Consider the following 11,557-nt stretch of genomic DNA (forward strand, 5'->3'; position numbering starts at 1 on the left):
CGTCATTACCCAAATCCCTCCCCATCTAGACCCGAACATTGCGCAGTAGTCCATTGCGCATCAAAAACAGTAAACCAACGAGAAACCGAAAATCCACGTTGCTTTCAAATTCTTATGCACGCAGAAATCATATTCCGTGTATACAAGACGCGCTATACACTTACGTATCGTGGTAATTATTGGCCCACGCGACACTGTGCGGTCTGACCAACGTACCACTGCTGCTGTCAGACTCTCGCCGAGAATTTTTAGGCTAGAAAAAAACGCGCTCAAGAGTCGCGCAACACATCGTCGTGCTTCGAACACGTTTTTTGTTTCAATTTTTCATTCGAGCATAATTTGGAAGTGAATTATTTTGTGTACAATGCGTGAACCTTTTCGATCGAATGGCAGTTATCAATGAGAGAATTTTTTCTGTTTCGAGGAAAAACTCTAAAGTTTCTTGTCTGCTCGTGTTACAGTGCTACGAGTGTATGTTTGAGTGACAAATATATGTGCAGCACAGTATTTCTCGCTGGTGTGAGATAGCTTGCTGCGAGTCAATTCAAGAGGCATGATATCGCCATCAAAATTAGCCTACCAACAGCTAAACAAAACTCCAGACAACATAATCTCGCGAAAAAGGCCTCATTCAGGTGCAAAGGCTAAACGAGCAAATTTGGAAAGCCTTGAATCATCGACACCGAACTGTGCGTCAAATATCACACGTAACTCTTTCGTTTTATGTTTCAATCTTAATGATCTTTTTAATCAATAAATTTTTGACAAAATGACCACTTGCAACCCATCTATTTGTTCTGGGTATCTATCGGAATGATCATTTGAAATTATCCATTCATTCAAAAAAAAAATAAAAGATTCGTCACTTCCTTATTATGTCCTTTTATTCAATAAAGCTTTAAAAACAAATCATTTTTCCTTCATAAAATAATTTCATTTTCACAGCAATTAAAATCCACCAGGGACCGAACCCGTTAAGAGGTACGATCTTTTATTTCGATCTAAGGCATCATGTTTTTCAACAATCTTTGGAGGAAAAAGTTAAAGCACTCGGTGGGGTAAGTAATTTTAATTATTTTTTACTGAAGCTTACGCGCATGCGACTAGAATTAACTTTTTTAAACTTTTTTAAAAACGTACGTTCAAATAGCATAATTGTGCGCAGATGATTTTCGCTTCACTTTGTCTGCCACTAAAGCAGTTAATTCTCGAAAATGCTCAATAAAATTAGAAGAGGGCTCAAAGTCGTTAATTGTTGAAAATACTTATGAGTTTAAAATAGTAACGGCAGTACTTTGAATAAAAGTAAAAAATCAATGGACCGGTTTCCACATCTACGTTTGGATGCTGCTGGTCTAAACGTCAAGATAAAGTGACTCGAAATTATCACCAACACATTGTTTATCTGATTTGAAATTTGGAATTGATGTAGATGAAAAAAATTCTTGTATGTTTAGAAATTGCGGCTTTACCTTAAAATCTACTATCTCGTGAACTTTTTTCGAATGTAAAGTTACATGCGATAAAAGAGCACAGATGTGACTTTATCTATTGAACTCAAAATATTTGAATATATTAACGGGTCAAAATATGGAATTCGATAGCAATTGCTTATGGTACGGACGTGCAAGCGTGTAACTCATTTTACGTCTGTCAGTTTGGAGTAAAGCGCGCGTGAAACGGCTAGGTTTTGTATTTTCTGTCAATGAATATAGTGTAAATATATACGTGTATACACATAACCAAGTGCGAGTGAAAAAGACATAGGACTACAGGAGAGACTGTAGAGCGGGCAAACGAGACAGCGAGAGGTGGAGCAACAACCGGAGTAGGAGTAATGTGGGTCTGTGTTCGACGTAAAAGAGAGATGTTGAACTGCGCTGCAGCAGGCACATGCATCACGCACGTCCTACCTATATTCGCTCGCCAGCGCACACATAACTGGAGAACTGTGACATGCACATGCTGTGCTTGCTAGGGGGGCTACGCCCTTTCACATACATTCACCCACGACTTTCGATAATGCAATTTTTTTTCTGTCATTTCAAACGGTGATTTTTTTAAATTAAAAACAATGTGGTATTATAGTCTGAGCGCTTAGACGCGCAGCGACAGTATTAACGGGCTGATGCCGCGATCGCTATAGATGTAGGCAATTTGATGCGACACTAAAATTGTCACGCTAATTCGAGCATCTTCGCGTGAGGCCCTCCTTTTCGAATTCAAACTGGCTGATAAATTGTGTGTCATCGCCCTCGACTTGATCCATGAAGATATCATTTACGAAGCTACCTTCGCCCGGTTCGTGGCTCTTACGAGTCTCACAGGCTCGCGCCAGAACTGTGCAAAAGTTATCTAGACTCGAATAAAGCCGTAAATTTTTCGTAGTATATATTATCAAAAATTTTCGTTGTGCATGAGGGGATTTTATTATTATTAGTGGCATCGGCGATAATTCAGTGCCATGCTCGCTCGATATCGCTCATGTATATCTATATAATATGTATAGAGAATAACACACCGAGCTGGCGGGCTTTGTTGACAAACACAGTGACAGAGGCGAAGCAGCAGAGAACGATACGCCGCGTTAGATCTCAGCGCCGCCAGATGGACGCGGCAGTAATTACAAAGCTTCGAACCGTCTCCGAATCGAGGATCTTCAACTTGGATTGGAACTTGAAAAAAGCACGAGGCATTGTTTGCTCGACGCGGTCAACTCGAAGCAATTTTTCTCGTCCGGCCGAGAGGGCACCGTCTATCGCGAAGCTCCCGAGCCACGAACGAATAAGCGCGAATGTCGCACTCTGCGAGTGCACAACTCGGCACGATGCATTGTGTTGCGATATATACTCGTGCTTCGCTATGTTATACGGCCTCGCAGGCTCGCGCAACGTAACGGGCTAATATGGCCATTTTGTGCGTGACAGTTCACGACTCTCTCGTTCCCTTCGGAGCTTGGCGCGTACCACCTCCATCGTTCGGCGTTCCTCCTTTTCTCCTCGTCCGTATGCGCGAGAATATGTATAGGGTACACATACACACACGCAGTACCGCTGCCGTCTCTGTGTACGAGTACGTGTACTCGTGTGTATACTCATGATCGCGGTGCAGTACGTAAATGCACCGACGTATGTATACAGCGACGTGTATGAGTGCATACACGGACCCACATTACACATACCCGGCCCACACAGACGCGCGCGCGCGAGAGAGAGAAAGAGAGAGCGCGCGTATATACAATCGCACACGTACACACATAGGCTGCGGAACAGTATAAACAGGCATACACACTGACACATCAAGCGAACGCACACACACAAAGTGGCGCGCGCGCGCCACCGCCAAGTTTTAGAGAGATGCACAATGTATATATACAGTTTGGGAAATGTGTAACAACACCAACACCACACGGCTGAAGTAGCAGTAGATTCAGCAGTAGCACATCGAGTTGTCGTCGTCGTCGCCGTCGTCGCCGTCGCCGCCGCCGCCGTCGTCGTCGTGTTTTTCTATACGCACGCCTGCTTGTTGTTGTCACCGTCGTGTGGCAAATAAACCAACAATTCGCAAATTTTCCAATCATGACATGTCGCCAGCGCGCCAGGCTCCTTGCTGACGATTGCAAAGAGAAAACGCTCAACTACTTCGGCTTAAGTGCGTTGGCTGAGTAGAATAGCGCGGTGCACTGTTGTGTGTTTGCTTTGGACAACGATTATGATGGAGAGCAAGAACGAGCGAAAAAGAAACGGGCGCGGGTATATATACTCAGTAGCTTTCCTCTTTTCTTCAGCATCCTACAGTACAGTAGTGGACGCGCACGGCCATCTGCCCTCTCTTTCTCTTTCATTCTTTTTTGTATATCCATTCTGACTATATCCTGTTGCTAAAAGTACTATTTTTATCCTTGACTTTTGTTATTGCTCTCACTCTCTGAGCTATCTTCTTATCCAAACACAAATCGTCCATAGAATTTAATTAATTTTATATAAATTTTGAGACTCTACAAAAAATTAAGGTAAAATTCATTTCAGGCAAAAATTGTGTTGATTTTGCTGACTTTGCTATACAGTTTATAAAGCTTGGTGTCAGAATGTGAAAAATGTATATGCTTAGCTTGCTAATTTTTTTTTTGCTATATTTTTTTACATTTACTGAAGAATAATAACAGCAGTTTTTGTTTATATTTGTTTTAGGCTATTGAATGTTTTTACGTGGATAAAGTGTCTGTAGTGGTCACTGACAAAGAAGCAAAAACTGGCCCCGACATAAAAGCATCCGGCTATTGCAGTGGTGGAAGTGGTGGAGTTCAATCTTGGAAAAGTATAGGTAGTGCTACTCCAAAAACTCCTTATCGCAGTATCGAAGGACCTTTATCAAACTCTTATAGTCAGAAGGGCTTCACCACCCCAAAATCTGTATGATCAGCTTTCTGCAGTTTATTATAGGTTAATTTTATCTTGTAAAAATGTTATAACAATTCTTTTTGGATATTTTAGCGCTCCAGAGCGGATGCCATGTTGGAGCGGGCACTGACACAACCACAACAGTGTTCTATTGATCCTCTAGCTAAAGCATATACCTTGGGTATACCAATTTATGCTCCCAAAGCTTTTCAAAAGTGGCTGAATAAAGTTGAAAATAAGGTTAAAAGTGCTACATCTCAACATAAAAAAACTTGTAAACAACAAGTGTTAAAAGGATATTACGTCAAAATTGAATCTTATAAAAGGTTTATATCATAAAAAATACATTATTTATTGAATGTGCAGTATATAACACTTGCATTCTGCTTACAGCGCTACAAGGCCTGTCTTTGCTGAATTGCAATCTTTCCCACATTTGTCCTGGGATAACACATACTTTGGAGAAAGTCCTCTTTGCCACTCGACAAGATGTAATTGTTTAAGCACAAGTAAAAATTGTATTTTTCAAGAAAATAGTTCCAAGCCAAAGTGTGAACCAGCTGACAAGGTTAGTATATTTTCAGTTCTGTAGAAAAATTAATTTGAAATTACTCCAAAACATTCATTGGTTTTTTCTTTCTTTATTTAAGAGCAAAGAAATGACTCGTCGGCCCCGTGCCACAACTGTACAACAAACGTCTGAATGTGAAAATGCAGGGTTTTGCGAAATTTGTCGCTGTGATTTCAAATCTCGAGCAAAACATCTGAATAGCGACAAGCACCGTAACTTTGTAACAAATATTAAAAACTATGCAGCTTTAGATAAATTAATTGATGATTGTACACATTTGGACGCCTTTCTTGACAAATCGAATGATGCCACCAGGTAAATACTAAAATCAAATGAACTCATTAAATCCATTAAACTATGAATTTTCAAAAAACCTGCATTAATAGGCTAAAAGGTTTAAGTAAGCTCACTGTAAATTTCAATCGTTTTTTCAGCAAAGACTGCCCATTCAATGAAAATCGAGACAATAGCACCGCAAATGGTTTCCTCCCGTCGGATGAAAAGTCGCAAAAAAGAGAACATCCTTTAGTTCATGATTATAGTGTTAGTGATATAAAAATGTCACAGTGCAATGGTGCTCGCAGGAATTTAAATTCAACATTGGACTCTCCTCATAATTTGAGAGCAAGAACTAAACATGAAAGTGGTCATTTATTGAGGTCAAAGGGTAAGCCAGAAGGAGAAGAAAAGAATGAGAAAAGCTATGATAAATATGTTATAAAAAAACGTTCTAAAGGAACAATTTGGGTAGAAATTGACTCAGATGATGATCTAGCAAATGAAAAAGTTAGGTCTACTGGTTGTAAAAAATCAGTACTTCAAGAACCTTGTGAAACTCTGACCTGTAAAAATTCAACTAAAAGTAACAATCAAGTTGAAAAAATTCTTAATGGAAACATTGATTCTGAAGAGGTTCTGGAATCAAAACAAAAAAATAGTCCTTCTTGTAAAAACATTCACAAAGAAAATGCTCTCAAAGAAACTGTTCTTGAAGTCAATACCAAAACTAATTTGAATGGCTTTGAAAGGAGAGAATTGAAACAAAAACCCAGCGAAGCTGATCATGTTTCAGAAGATCCTCTTAAAAAAATTATCAAAAAAGAAGTCATTGATCATGTTGAAGCTGATGAAGAATTTGTCATTAACGATAACAATGATGTTGAAGAAAATCCTGCTAACGAAAATTATGAAACAAATTTTGTGAAAAGTGTTGAACAAGATGGTCGTTCAAAAACAAAAACTTATTCAAGGAAAGGAGGTAAAACTTTTAGAGGTCGTCAAAGATTGTCAGTCGAAGAGAGATTGATCGAAGACAATCGTCGATACTATAAAGTTGAAGTATTAGGTAATAAACTTCGTTCCAGTATACTGCCTAGCGAAAATCCATTAACTGCTGTGCCATCGGCTGAGCAAACTGAAAATGAACAGCAGATGAAAATCAAAGACGGCGATAAGCCGTCAAGTGAAAAACCCGTTGTTGTGCGATTCAAACGCGTACGAAAGTCTGAACTGTCTTTATTGAGTGATGAAGCCGAATCGTTTATGTTTGGCGATCCTCGACGCGATGAATCAACCAGTGAAATTAGTGAAGATGAAAGCAGTATCTTACCTAAAGATACGGATAGTGAACGCGATCCTCAAAATGAATCTATAGTATTGAGCTCACCTTCTGCTTCTCATCCTGTAACACTAAAACAAGAAGTCATGGATGATGATTCTCAAGACTCGACAACAAGTACTTACAAGACAAGGAAGAAGAGAAGAACCCAAACTGAGGCATTTCTTAAAGATAATACTGAATACTACAAATTTGAAACTCCTGGCAGTAGATTGAGGTAAATACTCAAAACAAAATTTTATTAATTAAATCTTTTATTTTATTTTTATTTACGATTAAGTCAATTTGCCACTCAGTGAAAATAACTCTTACCATTATCATAGATTATTATTAAGCTTTTACACTAACCCTGTGACAAATTTACTTAGCGAATGTTTTGATTAATAAGTCAACCTTTCGTCATTGTTGAAAAGCAATGCTACTTCCAGATTTCAAACGTCATCTGCCAATGTCAGTCAGCCTGTTGAGACTCCTGTTGAAAAAGTAAAGGAAGCTGTAACAACGGCAACAGAAACTCAAGAAGAGTCAGTCGCCAAAATTTATCCGTCCCAGCCCTCGGCAAGGGTTGAAGCTCTCCGTTTTTCATTCGAAATGGTGCCCCGTTCTGAGCCATGGTATCAAACCTACAAACGTCAAGATGAAGGTTGTGAGTACTATTATAGTGATAACAGTACGCCTAAACCATTTCTTCTCCCATACGAAATGGAAAACTTCCATGAAATACTTAATAAAAGTTTGCAAAATAGCATGCACCGTAAGCGTGGCCGAGGTCGTGGTGGTGTAGTTGGTTCACGTTTGCCGCGAAAAAGTCCACGCTGCCATGCCTCGACCTTAGCTATTATGTCAACAATAATTAAAAAGCGAGAACAGACCAATGATGAAGATGGCAAAGCTAAAGCAGCGATAAACAATAATTCTGCGAAAGCTGATAAATCCAAGTCTTCAGAAAAATCTGACGTTGACGCTGATTTAAAACAAATTGTGAAAAGTATCGATGATATGTTGAATTATGATGATGCTGATAACGATCTTCTCGAACATGATCTAATGTCTTTTGATGTTAAAACGGCTGAACCTATCGTTTCTTCGGAACCTAAAGGACCTCCTGTAAATTTGATAGAAATATTTGAAAACTATCCTGATACAGTTCCGAACGGCGTGGATGGTTCGTCTTGTGCTAGTTCAGACTGTGGAGAATTCGACCAACCCCACAAAAGACGGAAGAAACGTAAAAACAAAACTGGTTGGCCAGGCACGAATAAAATGAAGCGCAAGCTTCAACTAAAAATGTTGAGTGAAGAACTTCAGCGAGAAAACCAGAAGCAACAAAATAATCAACAGGAAATCTCGCAACTTAGACTATTATTATCAAATGAACAGTCAAAACCTCTAGACGAGGCAATGGTAAAAAACGAGACGTTAGAAATACAGGGTTCTGATTTGTCTCAACGAGAACCAGAAACAGAAAAGACTCAAACGGAGGCTGGAAATATGGAACACAAAGAAAACGAAAAAGTCACAACTGATTCTAGAAGAGGCAAATCAAAAAGTAGAACAACGAAATCTAAGAGAAGTAGCTCTAAAAATTCACGTGAAAAAGTCAGAGATTCTGCAAATGAATCTAATATTAAGCCTGTACTATCAGACATATCTTTAGATAAAAAAAATGGTGATCCTTTAGAATTTGCCACTACAGATGATGACGAAATGGAACTGCAAGTTTCACCTGCAAAACATAGGCCTGGAGTACTTATAAATATGAGCGAGGACTCTGAAACCTATGCATCGAGCAATGACTGTTCCAGTCCGAAAAAAGGAAGTCGAAAGCGCAACAACACAGCAACGTCAGATATTTCTATTAAAAAAGATTGTTCGTCTTCCAAAAAAACGAAGACAAAATCAAGTAGTGAAATATATTCTCCGAAGAAGACTAGAAATCGTATTAAATCGGAAAAATCGTCGCCTAAAACAAGCCCAAAACGCCCTAAATGTGGTCTAAAGAGGCAAAGAAAAAACAGTAAAAGAAACGACAGTGTTTCTTCGGATGTAAACGATGAATTTGACGAACAATCAACTAGGCAATCTATATCGCCTGCTGAGCTCGGTCAAAAAAGGTATCAGCCGTTCGTTAAAGTAACAAAAATGAGTCATGACCAGGTAGCCGTAGCCAGTAATCGTAGACTAAGAAGCTCTAGCTCGCCAAAAGCAAGTATGGAACCACCTAGAAAGCGAGCGAAAACCGGATTACGACGGAAGCTCGCTGGGCAGTGGTCTCGAAGAAGCTGAGAATCGAAAAATAACGATAATTAAGTTCTTCGTGCTTTGTTAAACGACTGAAATGACTATTAAAATAGTGTGTGTTATTTGTACATTTGTACAGAATATAATATTTGTGTAATGTGTAGTAATCGATTATCATATCGAACAGAAAAACTCTAAACACTCGGAATTTAATGAAATTACATCCTTATTATTCAATAAAAAATTAGTATTGATATTATTTATAGTTTTTTTGTTCTATAGCAGCATTGTTGCTATTTTTTATATTGTACATGCTTATCGTATTTAGTCTTAAATTTACCTAATTTGATTATTGTATTAGTTTTTTAAAGTAAAATTACTATTATTTAATTGAATGAATTACGTCAAACCTGCGAAAACATGTTTAGCATCTTGTAAATTAAAAAAACCGTTAAAGTCTTTTGCAAATTTGAGAATTGCCAAAGGTTTTAATTCACTATTATGTATACTTGAACTTGTACTGGAATAAATGGTACGAATTATTTTTAATCTTAAGTAGAAGACTTTTTATACAAAACCTTATACATACTTGTGCTAAGGCAGTACTGCAATAATTCTCCAATCAAGGTGTTTTTTTTCTCATAAATAATAATTATAAAATACAAACCATAGTTATTCATATAAAGTAACCAATTTGTTATAAATATCATGGATCAGAGACATATGTAAAATTGTATCATGTAATGTATATCTAACTCGTAATGAGAAATTTTTTAGTACTACTATTGTTGACTCCATATAGCCCAATTATTATATAAATAATAGTACTAAAGATGTACTCCAATCAAGAAAACACCTGAAAATATTGTAAATCTCTGTCAATTGTACAGGTTCACAATTATTATTATTAAAGAAAATTGAATTTTCCATAAAAAATTGACTCACATCATTAAATTATTAATTTTTGTTTATTATTAACATATTTGCACAATGATACAAAAAGTTATTCAACTTTGCTGTCTGATTCACTTGATTGTGTCGTCAAAGTTGCGATTCTTTTTGCTTCGGCTTTCTCCTCTGCTCTTTTTCTTTGTCGTCGTTTCTTTTCTAATGTTTTTTTAAGTAGAAATTTTTTTTTCTGGTTTTCAATAGCATCTTCGCCATTATAAAGTAAATCTAATTTATCAATTAATTTAATTTTTGCTAGCTCTTTATTCTGTAGTGCACTTCTGGTATCATGACACTTGACAATAATACCAGTTGGTAAATGTTTCAAGACAACACAGTTGCTTGTTTTGTTTGTTGCTTGGCCTCCTGGACCACTGCCTCTCACATACTGAAAGTCTAATTCAGCCTCTACAAGTTTTGGAACTTTTGAAAAGTCCAAATGACGTTTTGGAACATTTTTGTAATTGCAAGCACTTGTTACAATTGATGCACGAATCAAATCAGTTGAAATGGGCTGCATTAAGAGTCTTTGAATAATAGAGAACATTTTTAAATCACTCTTTTATGTTTCAGAAGCATCAGTCCTTTCTAAAATAAAAATATTACAGTTAAAATACGTACTAAAAATAAATCTTAATATGATTATCGTGAGTGTATCTTTAATACCTGATAGTGAAAGTCTACTTCAGTTTGTTCTGTCAAAGTTCTGTTGTTTAAAAAAGCTTTTCTAACTCTATGCACGAAATACTTTTTGTCTGTATATTTTAAATTTTGACTATAACGCATGAGATTTTTGTACAATCCTAACAACTCGTAACGAAATGGCATGATTACACGTGAAAATTTATTAATCTTATGTATAAATCGATTATTTGTAAATCATTTGTAGAATGATTTAAATAATCATTTGTAGAATGATTTGAAATAAAAAACAGTGTATGAGCGCTTGAACTAGGTTATGCGGAGGGCAAGTATGTTTTTACTTCTGCTAGACTAAAATTGAGAAAAAGGAGAATGAATAAGATGTACATCTGTGAGATAAGACACGGTCTTAAACTTGTGTCACGTTGATTGATGTTTTTTCATTAAGGCAACGAAAGCCGCGTACGGTTCTAGATTTAAAATTTGAAGTCAGTAGGTAAGTTGCAGCTTATGCAGCAATTTGCGTTAAAATTGACCAAATACATCGGGTAAATATTTTTGAGAGCAGCAAACTAATCGTGATGATGAATAAATCAACGCGAGGTTTGCATGAGATTAGGCAATGAAATACGAAGATAATCGAAAAGGTGTACTCGGTATTAAACCTAATACGTTCGAAAAAAATGAGTATTTCACTTTTCACGTACCGCAGTACCGATTGAAAAATGTATCATCGGTAGATACTCAAGCGAATATTCACATTTTAAATGCTACAAATAAGAGAGCACTTTGAAAGATTCGACGTCTTGCGTTGATCAATAATGCTTGATACAATAATAGGCCGAATCATTATCAAGCGTGAAAAACAAACGGTAAACTGGTATTCGTTCTGCCCTTGACGACGACTCGAAAAATGCATCTGTTTGTAGCGCACTGTACATACATATCTTGGGTCATTAACATTATCGGGTGGCGGTGCAGGGAGAGCTTCGTCGTCGAGGTGAGTGTCTTGTGGACTGTTTGACCGATAGATAAGGTAAAGTCGCAGCGGCGAGCGCCGATCGATCGTAGCATTCGTAGTTCGCAGTATAGGTGCAATGCGACGGCGGTTGGCTGTGGCGAGGCTGCAGCACCGAT

The 11,557-nt window shown here is 37.6% G+C and overlaps 3 protein-coding genes across 4 annotated transcripts; 1 reads left to right on the forward strand and 2 right to left on the reverse strand.

Annotated features, from left to right (window-relative positions):
- Nucleotides 1–97: 97 nt before the first annotated feature.
- Nucleotides 98–9,385, forward strand: LOC106653240. 2 transcript variants are annotated; one of them, XM_014372616.2, is made up of 8 exons: nucleotides 98–689; nucleotides 946–1,058; nucleotides 4,191–4,412; nucleotides 4,494–4,726; nucleotides 4,794–4,968; nucleotides 5,051–5,286; nucleotides 5,406–6,806; nucleotides 7,003–9,385. In XM_014372616.2, the coding sequence occupies exons 1-8, from the start codon at nucleotides 554–556 to the stop codon at nucleotides 8,873–8,875; spliced, it is 4,389 nt and encodes a 1,462-aa protein (XP_014228102.1). In that variant the 5' UTR covers nucleotides 98–553; the 3' UTR covers nucleotides 8,876–9,385. The 2 variants fall into 2 exon arrangements, with proteins under 2 accessions (XP_014228102.1, XP_014228103.1); XM_014372617.2 differs by having other exon boundaries at nucleotides 7,018–9,385.
- Nucleotides 9,386–9,779: 394 nt separating this feature from the next.
- LOC106653241 (probable peptide chain release factor C12orf65, mitochondrial) lies at nucleotides 9,780–10,339 on the reverse strand. Its single transcript, XM_014372619.2, has one exon. It carries the CDS (start codon nucleotides 10,323–10,325, stop codon nucleotides 9,834–9,836), a length of 492 nt encoding a protein of 163 aa, XP_014228105.1. The 5' UTR covers nucleotides 10,326–10,339; the 3' UTR covers nucleotides 9,780–9,833.
- On the reverse strand, nucleotides 10,276–11,504 carry LOC106653242 (MIEF1 upstream open reading frame protein). Its single transcript, XM_014372620.2, has 2 exons — nucleotides 10,445–11,504; nucleotides 10,276–10,366 (listed from the first exon to the last, which is right to left on the reverse strand). Exons 1-2 carry the CDS (start codon nucleotides 10,604–10,606, stop codon nucleotides 10,328–10,330), a joined length of 201 nt encoding a protein of 66 aa, XP_014228106.1. The 5' UTR covers nucleotides 10,607–11,504; the 3' UTR covers nucleotides 10,276–10,327.
- Nucleotides 11,505–11,557: the final 53 nt, after the last annotated feature.

This window comes from Trichogramma pretiosum, unplaced genomic scaffold, assembly GCF_000599845.2.
Source record: "Trichogramma pretiosum strain Unisexual culture from Peru unplaced genomic scaffold, Tpre_2.0 scaffold8, whole genome shotgun sequence".
Classification (NCBI taxonomy): domain Eukaryota; kingdom Metazoa; phylum Arthropoda; class Insecta; order Hymenoptera; family Trichogrammatidae; genus Trichogramma; species Trichogramma pretiosum.